The sequence below is a fragment of the Syngnathoides biaculeatus genome, chromosome 14 (assembly GCF_019802595.1).
Source record: "Syngnathoides biaculeatus isolate LvHL_M chromosome 14, ASM1980259v1, whole genome shotgun sequence".
NCBI classification, from domain to species: domain Eukaryota; kingdom Metazoa; phylum Chordata; class Actinopteri; order Syngnathiformes; family Syngnathidae; genus Syngnathoides; species Syngnathoides biaculeatus.
This window is the reverse complement of record NC_084653.1, coordinates 4,297,438-4,315,416: the sequence shown is the minus strand read 5'-3', so window position 1 is coordinate 4,315,416 and position 17,979 is coordinate 4,297,438. Positions and strand designations below refer to the sequence as shown.

The following is a 17,979-nucleotide window of genomic DNA, read 5'->3' as shown; positions in this document are numbered from 1 at the left end:
GTCGAGATGAAAAGTAGGCAGCGATGCCAAATGTAGCCAGGTACGAAGTCTTCCTTTCCCCACGGTGGTAGTTTTTAGCAATGTCACTGTCTGGGAACATGACTGCAAACACTTTCGAATTATTTTCACAAGATTTGTAACTGTAATGGCTGCAGATCACTTTTAAAGTCCACACGATCTCTGCCTTTAACGAGTCTGTCTTCGTGTATTGAACTATGTTCATAAAGCCTGACTTCTGGCTGGTTGAAGTCGATGGATGGACAACTGTACGTGCGCATTAGGGATCGCAACCGGTTACAAATAACCGGTTATAACCGGTTTTCTGTTTTTTTTTTTAAACCGAAACCGTAATCGGACTTTCGAAATCAGTTAAAATTTCCAATAATTTCTTCCGGTTCCGGTACTCCACATTGCGCTATTTTTTCAACATCATCTCCACTTTTTTCAAGTTTCGCTGTTAAGAGTAAAGTTAGACTCAAAACAACATTCAGTTAAATCAAAGAAACATCAAACATGGCATCGAGGAAACGCTCGGTATACTTTCATGCCCTTTCTGAAAGTCCGAAAGAAGAATGTCAACATTAAAACATTTTTACAAAAAAAAAAATAACAAAAATTCAACTTACACGAGTGCGTTGTTGAAAGCCACATTCAACAAGCTTGTTTTTCAACATTGGAAACAAACTACCCCATTACCGCGGAGTAAATTAACGATCGATGGTGTAGCGCCAGAGAAAAGTAGTCGGAGGGGGAGTGACGGACACAGGAACAAAACTTGTTTTATTGGCAGACATCAAAACACTACTCACATAACGGGGGGAACTCTGTGAACTCGTCACTCCGGAAGAGCAACAACAAAAACAGTCCGTGCGGAACCCCGCACCCCAACTCGAGGTCCCGCGGGTGAATTTGACCCCTCCGTACAGGGCACTTAACCACGCCTCCTGAAGTTACGTCACCCCACGTGTGCTAACCTCAGACAAACAATTAGCAAAAATGGCGGCGCAGCAAGAAAAGACTAGAGCGAAACTGTCCGATTTACCATCTGATTTCTCACTCGCATTCTTAGCTAACAGTGAAATATCGTTGAAAAGGAGACAGCAGGGCTTCAAGTATTTCAGCGAGGGGTATTTCAATGGTAATTACATGCATATCGACGGAGAAACCATTGATATTAGCGCGAGATCTTTCCGGAGTCAGAGGAAGACCGAGAAGCCACATAATATAATATATTATAACCCAAAAGACGAATTCGTCATTGACAGTTTCCTATTTTCGTGTTACCTATTACACTTGTGTGCAGAATCTGTATGTGTATCTGTATCTGTATAGCCGTTTGTGAACCGCCGTATGAAGGAAAAGAAGCAGGCGAGGCTTGATTTACGAGTTGTTTCTCTCGTTTTCTTTGTGTAATGTCACGCGCTATCCTCAATAATTATTCTTGAAATAGTGCCAAACCTACGTAAGTCCCGACCGAGTACGACAATCACTACTTTATAGTGTCCTCAAACATCCTTCAGTCTTGGTGTCTCGGTCCACGTTGAAGGTTTTTAAGACTCGCTAGTCCGGTTTTGCTTAGCTCGGGAGCCGCCGAACAGAGACACGTTCGTGCAGTCAGATCATCGCAAAATATCGCTCAACACAGATCAAGTGTGTCAATCATTCACACGTAGCTATGTTATGCAAGCGAAGAACTGCTAATTCATTTATATGAGACGAATTGAAAATCAAATATAGGGCATACCTTCGTGCAAAGTCCGGTTTAGCTTAGCTCTGGAGCGCCGAACAGAGACACGTTTGTCCAGTCAGATCATCGCAAAATATCGCTCAACACAGATCAAGTGTGTCAATCATTCACACGTAGCTATGTTATACAAGCGAAGAACTGCTAATTCATTTATATGAGACATGTATTGAAAATCAAATATAGGGCTTAGCTTCGTGCAAACGTATCTGTTCCGGTTGATGGATTCAGTTGATCATGCAGTCTTCCACAAAGTTTGATCCATGGAAGACATTTTTCGTACTCAGTCTTATGTTCTGGTTGATTTTAGATGGATTCAGTTGATGGTGCGGTCTTCCACAAAGTTTGATCCATCGAAGACATTTTTCGTCCTGGGTCTTCGGTTTTGGAAAGGGTGCGAATTGAACTCCACCAACTAGCCTTTCAGGATACCTGTCGTCACTATTACAAAGTCCGTGACTACACCTATTAACCTTATCTATTGTTAAAGAACCGAAATACGCGATAAAATGCTAACAAAAGCTATACTGGACCATGCAACGTTGTCTGAGGGAACGGCTGGGGCAAAAAGGGGCGTGGTTTATGCAGATCTCTGGCCTCTGATTGGTCAGCGACACGGATGACGCAATTTCTACGGAGGGGTCAATTATGTAAACACCACTATGGTACCGGTTTTAAAACCGGCTAATCGTTTTTTTGCTAGAACTGTTTGGTTAAAACCGGTTATGACAGTACGCGTTTTTTTGCGATCCCTAGTGCGCATGCACTGCTAGTCCCACTGCCTGAAGTTGATGCTTCACTATCTTGTTATTTTAGAAACGGATTCATACCAACGGAAGATGAGAGAGTCTTCGCCAAATCAGCGTGTTTCCTGTTTTTCCGGTGCGACTCCAGCGCTTTGACACCCATCTTTTCAAGCTGGTAACTCTGCTTGCACAGATGGCAGTAAAACATGTGCCGATCTTTTGGATCTCGACGAACCCAGCTCCCAAACTCCTTATTTTCAACCCAAGCTTCTTGAAAAATGCACTTCCCCGTGATACAAGTTGGATCGATGAAAGAACTACTAATTTCCGGCTGATTTGGACACCAGACGGATCACTATTTTTTTTTTTTTTTACGTAAATATTAATTCATTTTTTAGGGAAAATTTTGCCGGTAGAGGTCCCCCCTTTGATATTTTTTTAATTTAAGGCCTTTTCAGGGGCTTGGCTGGTTTTCGCGGATTTTAGGGACTTTTAGGAGCCCCTTAATGCACCTTCGAAAATTTAGGGGTTTTTAGGGACTTTTAGGGCCGCGTGCGAACCCTGGATATTTGAACTCCTCCACTTGAGGGAGGATCTCATCCCCAACCCGGAGAGGGCACACCACCCTTTTCTGACTGAGGACCATAGTTTCGGATTTGGAGGTGCTGATTCTCATCCCAGCCGCTTCACACTTGGCTGCAAATCACTGCAATGAGTGCTGGAGATCACGGCTTGATGAAGCCAAGAGAACCACATCATTTGCAAAGAGCAGAGATGCGATGCCTTGGCTACCAAACCAGGAACCCTCTATGCCTCGGCTGCGCATAGAAATTCTGTCCATAAATGTTATGAACAAAATCAGTGATAAAAGGGAAGCTTTGGCGGAGTCCAACTCTCACCGGAAATGAGTCCGACTTATTGCCGGGAATGTGGACCAAACTCTGACAGCAGTCGTACATGGACCAAACAGTTTGTATCAGGAGTTCGGTACCCCATACTCCCGAAGAACCCCCCACAGGATTCCCCAAGGGACACGGTCGAATGCCTTCTCCAAGTCTACAAAACACATGTAGACTGGCTGGGCAAACTCCCATGCACCCTCGGGGATCTTACTGAGGGTGTAGAGCTCGTCCATTGTTCCACAGCCAGGACGAAAACAACATTGCTCCTCCTGAATCCGAGACTCGACTTCCCGACGGATCCTGATGTCCAGTACCCCAGAGTAGGCCTTACCAGGGAAGCTGAGAAGTATGATCCCACTATAGTTGGAACACACCCTCCAGTCACCCTTCTTGAAAAGGGGGACCACCACCCCAGTCTGCCAAGCCAGAGGCACTGTCGCTGATGTCCACTCGATGTTGCAGAGGCGTGTCAACCAGGACAGTCCCACAACATCCAGAGCCTTTAGGAACTCCGGGCGAATCTCGCCCACCCCCGGGCCCTGCCACCGAGGAGCTTTTCAACCACCTCAGTGACCTCAACCCCAGAGATAGAAGAACACGCCTCAGAGCACCCAGACTCAGCTTCCTCGTGGGAAGGCGTGTTGGTGGAATTGAGGAGGTCTTCAAAATATTCTACCCACCGACTCACAACATCCCCAGTTGAGTTCAGCAGCGTCCCGTCCCCACTATCTGTTGACGGTGCACTGCTTCCCCTTCCTGAGACGCCGGATGGGAGACCAAAATTTCCTTGAAGCCGTCCTGAAATCATTCTCCATGGCCTCACCAAACTCCTCCCACGGCCGGGTTTTTGCCTCAGCAACCACCGAAGCTCTATTCCGCTTGGCCAGCCGATACCTATGAGCTGCCTCAGGAGTCCCACAGGCCAGAAATGCCTGATAGGACTCCTTCTTCAGCTTGACAGCATCCCTCACTGTCGGTGTCAACCAACGTGTTCGTGGGTTGCCACAGGCACCAACCACCTTACAGTCACAGCTCCGGTCAGCCACCTCAGCAATGGAACATCGTCCACTCGGATTCAATGTCTCCCGCCTCCTCCGGGACGTGAGCAAAGTTCTTTTGGAGGTGGGAGTTGAAATTCCTTCTGACAGGGGAATCTGCCAGCCGTTCCCAGCAGACCCTCACAATACTGCCACATCGGACTGGCATCTTCCCCAACCATCGGAGCCAACACACCACCATGTGCTGATCAGTTGAGAGCTCCGCCCCTCTTCACCAGAGTGTCCAAGACATGCGGTCGCAAGTCCGATGACACAACTACAAAGTCGATCATGGAACTGCGACCTAGGGTGTCCTGGTGCCAGGTAGACATCCTGAACATCGTGTTTGTTATGGACAATCCGTGATGAGCACAGAAGTCCAGTAACAGAACACTCGAGTTCTGATCGGGGGGGCCGTTCTTTTCAATCACGTCCTTCCAGGTCTCACTGTCATTGCCCACGTGGTCATTGAAGTCCCCCAGCAGAATGATGGAGTCGTCAGAGGGTGCGGTCTCCAGCACTCCCTCTCAGTACTCCAAAAAGGGTGGGTACTCTGCACTGCTGTTTGGTGCATAAGCACAAACAACAGTCAGGACCCATCCCCCTCCCTGCAGGCCGAGGGAGGCTACCCTTTCATCCACTGGGGTAAACCCCAACGTACAGGTCCCAAGCCGGGGAGGCAATATGTATACCCACACCTGCTTGGCGTCTCTTCCCGTGGGCAACTCCAGAGAGGAACAGAGTCCAACCCCTCTCAAAAGGAGTGGTGCCAGAGCCCAATTGGTGCGTAGAGGTGAGTCCGACTATATCTATATCTAGTCAGAACTTCTCGACCTCACGCACCAACTCAGGCTCCTTCCCTGCCAAAGACGTGACATTCCATGTCCCTAAACTAGTTTCTGTAGCCGGGGTTCAGATTGCCAAGGTCCCAGCCTTTGGCCACCGCCCAGCTCACATTGCACCCGACCTCTAAGGCCCCTCTCACAGGTGGTGAGCCCATGGGAAGTGGGACCCATGTTACGCTTTCGGGCTGTGCCCGGCCAAGCGCTCGCCTTTGAGCCCCACCTCCAAGCCTGGCTCCAGAGGGGGGCACCGGTGACCCGCGTCCGGGCAAGGGAAACAAAGATTAAATTTTTGTAGTCATCATAGCGGTTTTGGAGCCGTACTTTGTCTGGTCCCTCACCTAAGACCTGTTTGCCATGGGTGACCCTACCTGGGGCTTAAAGCCCCAGACAACGTAGCTCCTAGGATCATCGGGACACACAAACCCCTCGACCACAATAAGGTGACGGCTCGAGGAAGGGTCCAAATTAATAAATTATTAGTGTGTGTTTAGTTTGAACTTCAAATCTTGTCTTTGTAGCGTATTCAATTAAATATAGGTTGAACATGATTTGCAAATCATTGTAGTCTTTTTTATTTACCCTTAACATAACACCCCAACTTAACTGAAATTGAGTTTGTCCCAGTCGTGCTCACTGGACATATAGAAGATTCGATATGCACCTGTAACCCCAAGTTAATTAAAATTGTGTTTGTCCCAGTCATGCTCACTGAACATATAGAAGGTTAGATATGCACCTGTAACCAAAACGATCATGATGTATTGGAACATTTACTTTGTGATGGTTTGAGACAGCTTTCTGCTCTTACACATCATGAGATATGTCTTGACTCACACATTTGCAATGAAATCGTTTTGCAAGATATCCTTTAGGACTGAACCAGCTGATACTGTTCATGAGCACTGGCAATGGGCTGGATTGCTGTTTGATTAGTGATTGACTTTACCTGTTCTTGGCTTTCCATACCTTTTAGTATCTCCCTTTCTTCCATTGTTGAATACTTTTCTGCTGCTTTATTTCACATTTTTACAGTTTAAATTCTGATCTTATCTGTTCTACATTTTTAATGTATGGATTACTTGGGTTGTTCCCAACAAGGGACATTCTCAGGTCAATAGCACCTTTGGAAGTATATTCAGTGCAAAAAATGGTAAAATACGGTAAATATTTCAGCCACTGTGCTCATAATTGGAAAAGATAAGTTATTCCTTCCCCTCTCTGAGCAATCACCTAATTGTGGTGGAGGGATTTGTGTGTCCAAATGATATACAGAGCTCAGTTTTCCCTGTTGGTATGTGGGAAGTTCACAAAGGGCAAAAAGGTCCTAGGTGAGGGACCAGAAAAAAACATGGTCAAAAACCGTCTGTGATGATAGGTATAAAAGGATGCAGTTTTCCTCGCCCAGATATGTTTGTGTATTGTTTTTGTCAATACAGCACAATGCAAACCATATTTACTCAAAGTTAGTATAATTTGCATTAAGACCTACTTATCTAAACAAACAAGGTCAAATACAAAAAAAAAAAAAAAATCATTTTCCCCTGGGAAATTTTTGAAAAAATGAATGGCTGTGGTGCATTCTGGCAATATCTGTGAACAAAATTCAGACAAAAATTAATTTCCAAATCCTAACCAAGACAAAATTGGGCAGAAGTTCCGCAAGGGCCAAGCCCAAATTTTTTTTGCCCCCCATTCCCCTATCACTGGATAACATAAAATCACATTTGTCATTAAAATGTGCTTAAAATATGCCATCTTATCTCAAGAACTATTCAGTAAAAAGACATCTAAAATTGTCCTTTTCCCCACATTATACATATTGTAGAATAGATATAGAATATACACAAAAATATATCCTAGAATTTCTACACTGTACAATAAACCATGTTAAAGAAGTTGATCTGTAGCAATTACAATTAATGTTTAAGTCTCAAAGTTGTTATGTCGCGTTGTACTGATACACTCGACCACATTGCTCACCATCTTATATATATATATATAATATATATATATATATATATATATATATATATATACACACACACACACACACACACACACACATATATATACACACACAGTCACTCACATTTGAAAAACATGGGTGTGGTCAGTCATGCTCGCAGATAAAGTTGCGGGTGTGATTAGGGATGGTCTTAAAATAACTTACTGGATTAATACAACATAACTGTAAATTAGAAATGAAAAAACAAATGCATAACTAAAATGGAAAACTAAAATTTAAAACTCAGAAATGATCATTTCGAATTTCTACTGATATTAGTAGAGTATGATATAAAACGGTATTTTAAAATTTTGATCAATAAAAATTCCTGATCTGACAAACTATCTGAAGAAAATTTAAATGTACTGGCCTGTCAAGGAATAAACACGAACAGTCTATACTCGCAATGTTTAGAAAATGCTGAAAGTTTAGTTCAACATAATCGGCATTCGTGACATCAAGCTAGCGATACATTGGTACAAACATTCCTGTCGGCAATTGTGACGTATTGTTGTGTGTGTGTGTGGGGGGGGGGGTCACGCACCACAGGACTTCCGTAAATAGGAGGCCGGCTTGCTAGAACGTGCCTTTATGTGGACGCGCTCGACGTATTGGCCACACCTGAATCAAGCGACGAGGTGTATGATAGTTGTTTTTTTTTGTTTGTTTGTTTTTTTTTAAACGCCGTCACACTGCCTCACGATCGACGCAATGGGAACCCCTGGTGAAACTGAATTTCCTTTGACATGGCTCATGATGTTGATGACTTTCGACGTAAATGCGCTCGCATTACGTGAACCAGTTATGAACATGCGCTTTCGTACATGCTCCGTACATGCTCATTACGGTTAACTTGCATTTCCTGTTTCCGGGTGAATACTGGTTGTTTTGGAGCAGGCTTCTTTAGTTAACAACGTTTATGAAATAAACACATAAATTAATGTCAAGTCCACCAAACTAAGCGACATCTTGAGAGAATGCGAGGGAAGGGGCGTTACTGTTACAAGTGTTAGTGCCTAAACATGGCTACGCTCGTGAAAGCACAACAACCAACTCAAACGCATGTTCGTTCAATGTTGTCAACTAATATCCGGATTAATTTTAGGCAAGTTTTCATCAATTTTCCGGAGCAATTTTCATGAAAATCTGTAATTCCGGGAAAATCTGGAGGACTTTCATCACTTTATACAGGACTGGTTGTTTCCGGAAAAAAAAACCTGATGTTTATCATGGGCAAAAAAGGACAAACCCGAGTGGTTAAAAATTCTTGAACATTCATCTTGAAGGTTGGTAAGAGTTTCCAGACAATATTATTCTTGGTAATAGATTGATGGCATAGGAACTGGTAGAGAGAGGGCTAGAGAAAAAATGAAAAACAAAACAAAAGAAACTTGAGGTACTCACTACTCACCTGAGCAGGAAGAGGAGATCATGTTACCAGATATTTGAACCTCGTCGAATTTGCTGAAGATTACATTCAACCTGTGATGCAGACATAGGATAAGAATTGGGAAAAAATGTGAAAAAAACAATCCAAAAACATGTAACTATGAGCAAAGATACACAGCATAGGAAACCTAAGCGTAATCACACAGCAATGTGAGGAGATAACACTACAATAGTATCAGATAAACTAAAAACTGAATTTACACTGGACAGAAAAATGGAGCATTTAGTTACGCAAACGTTAAATAATTATGGCCCAAAGGCCAACACCTGATGTGTGTGTGGGGGGGGCAGTGTATAATAAAATCAATATCTCAACAGCAGAGTTATTGTTTGATCAGCATTGTGTCTCATTTGTTGCTGTGCTACAGAAGGAAGAGGTTGTATGAACACTTAAATTGAAAAATGCGGCTGGAAAATATTCCCATTAATGAATCAAGTATTTACCTACCTACCTTCCCCAATGCAGAGAAATATTATTGGTCCCCTTCTCAGATTCTTGTATTGTAACATATTTTTAGCAATTTGTTTGAGACCATCAAACAAATATAAATGTAAGAAGTATAACCCAGGTGAACTTAAAATGCTGTTTTTAAATGACAAATTCATTAATTAAGGGATTATTTTTTTAAGATACTTGGCCTTGAGTGAAAAAGCGGTTACTTCTCTTCCTAAATCATAAATAATTGTGGCTCATCGTGATTTTTGGTCACTGAAGCCTGACTACCTAGAGACCTATTCCATCAAGTATATACTGAAACAGAACCAGTTTGACAAAATCAAGATGGACAATTGAGCTAAAAAAGTGTCAACAAAATAATACGGTCTGAACTAATTAAACAACTGCCCAAAAAATAAACATTTATCAGTCAGAAAGGCTAACAAAGCCATTTGTAAAGCTTGGCATCTATGGCAGAGTTCCATGGGGAAAACCACTGCTGAGAAAAAAAAAGAAAAGAACGTAAAGGCTCATCTGAAAAAGGTGACTGGCGACCATTTCAGGGTGTAGTCTGTTTTTTGCCTGAAGTTAGCTAAGATGGGCTCCAGCACTCTCATGACCCATGTGAGGATAAGTGGCTTGGAAAATGGAATGGAATTGGAGGGTAAAAGAATGATTCCCAAGATTTTTGGAAGAATACTACATGGAGTGATGAGATGGTGTATGAGATGTCAGCATGTGCAAATCCTGCGGCTCTGTGCTTCCACCTTCAGTGCTTAGTTTTATTATTTATGTTTTGCTCATTCAAACTGCTTCCTGTTGAGCTAAAGTCACCTGGAGCCTCAAGGACCTTCTTAAAACTTCTTTTGTGTGAGATGAGTATGACAGCGGAGTCCTCTTGTTCATACATCATCCAGGAGTTCATTACAAGGGACATCGGCTCTCGTGGATTATGTTCTCCACAGGGAGGTAGCAGAGGCACCATAGGGACCATAAGCAGAAGCGGGGCTGCCAAGCAGGCAGGCTAGCTAGGTGTAGGATTAATTGTAAATATAATTACCATACATCTGCTTCCAATAAAGAAATGCTTTGCTCTGTTTTTGATAACGTGGCAGCCGCTTAATGGGAGATAGCACAAGAACAAGAACATCTCATCATCAGAACTGTTGGAACCAGGCGCACCGGTTGTCTGTTAAAGAAATTATGACCACACATGTACTCAGCAATGTTACACATACATGGACGCGAACAAACAAGTACACTTTGTTTCTAACTATGTTTTGCTCTAGATATTGTGGCAGCCACCTAGCAGGATAGCACAAGAACAAAAACATCTAATCATTAGAACTGTTAGAACCAGGAGCACCTGTTGTCATTTAAAGAAATGATGACCACACATGTACTCAGCAATATTCCACACACATCAACACACGCACACAAACAAATACACTTTGTTTCCAACTATATTTTGCTCGCCCGTCTCCTTTTTGTAATATCCATGTGAATAAGGGCGTTTTGAAACCAAATAAGTAGGTGCTGATGAGAGGATAATCAGAGAGTGCAGTGGTGAATTGTACAAGACAGTTCCTCTCCTCTCTCCTTGCGAGCTGTCAAACCTGAACTGGTGTCTTTCCTTCCTTTTTGTCCTTTTGTTGTTTTATAAATGTCTAATTGGTAAACTCAACACTAGGCAACAGAAGAAACCCTACAACCAACGAAAACGCTTCAGACCTCTTCACCAGAGACCGCTATGTCCTATTCATCACTGAAACCTGCTCACATTCATCCATCCCAGACTCAGCTATCAAGCTAGCATGCTTCACAACACATCGCTTCGACAGGACTACTGACTCCGGTAAGACCAAAGGAGGAGGTGTGTGTATTTACATCAACAACAACTGGTTTAGAAACACGGTAGCTAGCCGCTGTTCCAAAGACCTAGAATATCTGTCTGTGAAATGCCAAGCATTCTACAGTCCTCAGGAGTTTACTTGTCATGCTAAGAGTTGTTTAAATTCCACCGCATGATAATGCTAGCTCGGCCCTCAAACAGTCAGAAAACAAGATCAACCTGTAGCAAAACCAATATCCAGATGCGGTGCAAAACATTGACAGGGATTTCAATCAAGTGGAGTTAAAAATCAGTGCTTCCTAAACTCAACCAGGTAAAGTGTGTGACTACAGCCAACACAAAGGACATAATTTTGAGTACCAACAAGCTGAGCTACAGGGCCAGACCTCCACCACACTTAGACACTTTTGATAATATCAACGACCAATTCATTTCTGCATATACACCCATCCAAAAATCCTCCCACACCATCACTAAGACTATCCGGATGCGGCAAGACTGTTCAACTGTACTGATTGAGACATCTTTGTGGACGAGGACCTGAATACAATAATCCGTCTCTATTGAGCAGATCACCGATTGCGGATTCAGTGCCGAGAACCCCCCCACCAAAAAAAAAAAGCCAGATAGGTTTACATCAGGCACTATAGTTACATGAGGCGGATTGATACAACACGGATTGATACAAGGCAGGGCCCCAGCACAACATGCGGAACAACAAAGCAACAACAAAAAAAAACATTTGATTGGTGACTAGCGCGACATCGACCAATGAGAGCGCGAATGGCAACTTCCCTTGTCCCAACCATTTCTTTATTGTCGACGTCTCGTCCACGCTGTTGACCGGCTGCATATGTATCTTAGTCTTGTGTTTGTGACAACTTCTGTTATTTTTTAAGCGATAGCATTTTTTGAATAGGTAGTTGCAATACTGTACCACTCCTTTTTGGGACACATCAAGAGGAATCAACCACTTTGTGCAGCAAATTGCGTGGGTACCGCGGGGACCTACTGGGATGTCCTCCAGGGCTCCGGACAGGGCACTTTTCATCTTGTTGGACCCTGCATTGTGTTTCTCACACTTGAGGATGAGGCTTTTTGACTAGAAAAGGCTGGTTTGAATAATAAAAAAAATATCTAGCCTCAGAAACATGCCTCTGTATGGTGCTGCTTGTCAGTACATGGAGAAAGCGTTTCCTAGATGGCGGCCGCACATTTTTTAACGGATGAAAAAGGCCTTTTTTGGAAGAGGACAGCTATGCGTGCTTCTTCAAGGACCGTGTTTCCGATTATCATGTTACAATGCTGAAGATAAGTGAACTTAAAACCTCTAACCTTGTGTGTGTGCGTGCTTACATTTGGGTCTCCCTTGTGTTTCCGACCAGTCAGGCGACTGTTGTAGGAAAGATTAAGAATTTTATTATTAAACATTTAAGTAAATATGTGCACTATTGTAATCTTAGTCTCAAATATGTAAAGTAAAAATACTGTTTACATATTTTAATCATTCTGATACCCAGATATGCATACTTGAAAATTCCCAGGTTGTGTGTGTGTGGTGGGGGATTGGGGGGTCCTACTCCACAGTTTTGTCACATTTTGCAGAGTGTTCTGGTCCCCATTAACCACTAAAAATGAGGGATTACCTTATATTTACAGAGACTGTACTGTTACATCAATACCTGAATGGATATGGTCATGGTGGAAAAACGCCACCGGGTCTACCCCAACCACAAACTTTGGATAACCATAGGGGTGAAGCAACTGCTGGAGGACAAACATCGCCTTCAAAACTGGTGACAGGCCTCACACCACCATTGCCCGCGCCGACCTAAAGAAAGGCATCAGGAAAGCCAAGGTAGGCATCAATGACCACTTGGACAGTAACAACAGCATGTAAGTATGGATGGCAGTCCAACATCCCACCAACTACAAACCGGGCACCAGAGCTGCTGAAGGCATGCCGAGCTGGCAGAGAAACAACCTCTTCTTTGTTACCTTTGAGACTGAATCACCAGGAACAGCTACACTGCCACCAGCGACCGCAAGGAATCCCGCCCTCACAGTGGATGTGCACTAGGTGAGGTGCACACAGAGGGGGGTCAACCCAGAGAAAGTAATGGGCTCCGACGCGATCCCAGGGCAGGTATTAAAGGATCAGCTTGCTGGAATCTTTACCATGATTTTCAACAACAACCAACCACAACCAAGTTCAACGATACCTGTGGTGATAAAGTGTTTTGAGAAACTGCTTATATCATGACCATCATCACCGCCAGCTTGATCCAGACCAGTTTGCCTGCAGGGCAAACATATCAACAGACGGTGTGAATATAGCACTGCACAGTGCTGTCCCACCTGGTTAAACAAGAATTATGCCCACTTTCTCTTTGTGGAATATAGTTCAGCGTTTAACACAATCCTACCATACAGCCAAGGAAACTGCTGAACCTCAAGTCTACCTCACTTCACATGCCTCTGGATAAAGAACTTTTTAACAGAACGCTCACAAAGAGTCAGGACTGGCCACCACACCTCTGCACCACTGACACTGGATCCCCTCAAGGCTGCGTGCTCAACCCAATGCTTTTCTCTCTTTACACTATAACTATGCGGATGACATCGCAGTGGCATGCTGCATCACAGGAGGTGATGAGTCCACTTACTGTGATAAATTGCAGCAACTGACCGTGTGGTGTCAAGATAATAACCTCCTCCATGCAAAACAATGGAGCTCATCAGAATTCAGAAAAACAAAACTTTCATCAATGAGACATGTTTAGAAAGGGTGAGTGACTTCTGCTTCATGGGAGTCCAAATTGAGAAGTTGATCTTGAATAAGAACACACGGAATGCTAAGAAGGAACAAAAAAGACTCCACTTCCTGGTAATCCTCAGAAAGAACATCAGCCAGAGACTGCTTGTGCCGTTTACCACTCCACCATGGAGATCATCTTCACCTGTTGCCTGTGCACGTGGTTTGCCAGGTGCACAGAAGTAATCACAAAGGAACTCCAAAGGGTCAAGAGTCATCAAAATGACTGAGAAGGTCATTGGGAGTCCTCTGCCCACACTGGAGAACCTTCACAGCTCTTACTGCTTCAGGACAACCAGTGCAATCTTGAAGGACGACCACCCAGGCCACTCCCTGTTTGTCCTACTGCCATCCGGGAGACAGTACATGACCATCAAAACCAGAACACATAGACAGAAACACTTCTTTCCAAGCGCAGTAAGAGCCCAAAACAATCCCTCTCTGTAATACTTATGCAACGAATTCCAGTATTTAATATATGTATGTCCAATTAAAAGATAGCATTCTAACAACCAAAAACTAAAAATGACAAAACGAACCAGCAGCACTGGCGGATACGTCCCCAGACATTCACGGGGCTGGTGTTAGCAACAAACCAGCAATCATGATGCTTCCCTTTACCAGTGAGGATGATCACGGACTACTGCAGAGGATGTCAAGCTGGAAACGAAAATCCAACATCTACATGGATGCAAATGGACAGTCAGGCAATTTAAACCCTCTAGCGATGTCTCAAAATGGTAAGTAGAAGTGTGGTAACAACCAGTCATTCATCGCTACAGCAAAGGGGAAGACAAAAAGAACATGAGTCAATGCAAAACACTAAGACCTGTCTTACAAATAGATTTGAGCCACTTTTACAAAACTCTGGTCAAGTACAGTAAAGCCTTGGTTGGCGAACGTCCCCATTTTCAAACAAATCGATTTTCGAACGAAAATTTAGAGATTTTTTTTGCTTGTTTTCAAACGAAAATCGGTACTCGAACGCCCCCAACAAAAACCCGGAAATAACATTACAGACGGCCAGACCAGGTGACCGACGACACGCTTTGTTGTAAATTACCATGCTGCCGAAAAAACCCGGAAATAACATAATAAGTATGAATAAATAAATCAATAAAATTAGCAGCTTACAACCTAACTTTCAACAGTCATAACAAATCAAGTACTAAAACTGCCTTTTTCCATCAGAAGAACATATCTAAATTGAAGGCTTGTATTTGTCAAGCTGACAAGGAGACTATCGTCCAGGCTTTTATCTCAAGTAGAGTTTATTCTTGTAATAGTTTTCTGACTGGACTCCCCCAAAAGAGCATTAAACAGCGAAAGCTCATTCAGAATGCTGCAGCTCGGGTTCTGAACAGAACAAAGAGGTCAAAGAATATAACTCCAATTCTAAAGTCCTTACACTGGCTTCCAGTCAGCTTTAGAGTGGATTTTAAACTTCTTCTACTGGTCTATAAATCACAAAATGGTTTATGTCCTGAATACAGGGAAGAAAATAAGTATTTGAACACCCTGCTACATTGCAAGTTCTCCCGCTTAGAAATCATGGAGGGGTCTGAAATTTTCAGCGTAGGTGCACGCCTCCTGTGAGAGAGATAATCTAAAAAGAAAAATCCAGAAATTACAATGTATGATTTTTTCACGATTTATTTGTGTGACACAGCTGCAAATAAGTATTTGAACATCTGAGAAAACTGATGTTAATATTTGCATGTCCACTGTGAGAGAGATAAAAATCCAGAAATCACAATGTATGATTTTTTTAAAGATTTATTTGTATGACAGCTGCAAATAAGTATTCAAGACAAATACTTGTAACATGGCCAAGACGAAAGAGCTGTCCAAAGACACCAGAGACAAAATTTTACAATTCCACACGGCTGGAAAGGGCTATGGAGAAGTTGCCAAGAAGCTTGATGAAAAAAGGTCCACTGTTGGAGCAATCAGTAGAAAATGTTAGAAGCTAAACATGACGGTCAATCTCAATCAGAGTGAAGCCACATGCAAGATATCAACTCGTGGGGTCTCAATGATCCTTAGAAAGGTGATGAATCAGCCCAGGACTACACGATAGGACTTGGTCAATGACCTGAAAAGAGCTGGGACCACCGTTTCCAAGGTGACTATTGGTAATACACTTAGACGTCATGGTTTGAAATCATGCATGGCACGGATGGTTCCCCTGCTTAAACAAGCACATGTCAAGGCCCGTCTTTAGTTTGCCAATGATCATTTGGATGATTCAGAGGAGTCATGGGAGAAAGTTTTGTGGTCAGATGAGACCAAAGTGGAACTTTTTGGTCATAATTCCACTAACTGTGTTTGGAGGAAGACAAATGATGAGTTCCATCCCAAGGACACAATCCCGACTGTGAAGCATGGGAGTGGTTGCATCATGCTTTGTTGGTGTTTTTGTTTTTGGGGGTGTGTCTAGCCAGTCTCCAGTCCTAAATCCAAAAGAAAATTTTTGGAGAGAGCTGAAACTCCGTGTTTCTCAGCGACAGCCCAAAAACCTGTCTGATCGAGAGAAGATCTGTGTGGTGGAGTGGGCCAAAATCCCTCCTCACCTGTGTGCAAACCTGGTGAACAACTATAGGAAATGTTTGACCTCTGTATTTGCAAACAAAGGCTACTGTACCAAATATTCACATTGGTTTTCTCAGGTGTTCAAATACTTATTTGCAGCTGTATCACATAAATAAATCATTAAAAAAATCATACATTGTGATTTCTGGATTTTTCTTTAGATTATCCCACCCTTCCATGATTTCCAAGTGGGAGAACTTGTAGTATAGCAGGGTGTTCAAATGTTTATTTCCTTCAATGTACATGAAAGTAAGGCTTATGGAATACAAACCCATTGGAACTCTGAGATTGACAGACTCTGTGTTTCCATCTTCAAATATTTCTTATACTGTAGATTGTCTTTGTTTTATTTTTTTATGTTTTATTTCTTTTTTTTAAATACTGTTACTAATGTAAACCACATTGAGTTACCACATGTGGGAAATTATACAACAAAATTTGTTTTGCCATGTTACAGTAATTCAGAATTTACATTTAATTAATGGGCACCTTGTGAAAATATCTCCTCAATCTGTGTTTATATAATGTGCTTATTTATTTCAATTTTAGATAATATTTATTCCTGTTCTTTTTATCTTTATTATTACTTTTGGTTTTTTTTTTAACCTCCGTCTTTAGACTGAATGGCCTGCACCTTGTTTTTGTTGCACTTTTTGTGGGGACAATAAATCTGAATCTGAGTTGAAAGCTTTTTGAAGGTGGGTGTCTCATTACTGTACATATGACATAAATGTAGCATAGCATTTCAGAAAAAGTTTAGCCTACCAATAGTCATAGGTGGTTGTGGTAGTGTTGCTGTGATTGTGCAACTTGCTGTGATTCATAGCACAATGAATTTTGCTCTTTAACTGAAAATCCTGAAGGACAATGTTCTGCCACCTCAAGCTGAAGCGCACTTGGACTCTGTAGCAGGATAACGATGTGAAACATACCAACAAGTCAACTTCTGAATGGCTTAAAAAAACATAAAAGTTTTGGAGTGGTCTCGTCAAAGTCCAGACTTGAATCCGAATGAACTGCAATGGCGTGACCTTAAAAAGACTGTTCATCCTCGAAAACCCCCAACTCACCAGGGAAGAGTGGGTCAAAATATCCACAGAGTGATGTGAAAGACTTATTGCCAGTTTTCAATTGCCAGAAAACACTTTCAGGTATTGATGCCGAGGATGCCCCAGTCATTAGGTTTAAGGGGCCACTACATTTTCCACACAGGGCCAGGTGACTGAATAGTTATTTTTTCCTGAACAAATAAATTCACAATTTAAAAACAGCATTTCCCTTTCAGCTGTATTACATTTGTCTGATGATCTTAAAGCTGGGAAATTATGCAAAATATAAAGGTGTCCAACATTTTCTCATGGCAACCTATCCATATGTCAAGCAATCAACTTCAACAACAGATAGTTTTTTGTAGCCTTTGTTCTTTAGTTGAATATAATATTTCGTAATTGCAGCAAGCTGTTTTTAATGCTTAGCCAGCCATACCGAGATTTGTCCACCAGAATGGGAACAATAAAACAAAACACAGGACAAATTCACGAGTCATGAGAAAAAAA

General features: G+C 42.5%; 1 protein-coding gene across 1 annotated transcript in view; it reads right to left on the bottom strand.

Annotated features, from left to right (window-relative positions):
* Window positions 1-17,979, bottom strand: part of clasp1a (cytoplasmic linker associated protein 1a) — a 155,888-nt gene that overhangs the window by 91,190 nt on the left and 46,719 nt on the right. Inside the window, exon 8 of the mRNA XM_061840755.1 lies at window positions 8,691-8,761. Within this exon, the coding sequence (XP_061696739.1) occupies window positions 8,691-8,761 (71 nt within the window). The remainder of the gene's footprint in view (window positions 1-8,690; window positions 8,762-17,979) is intronic.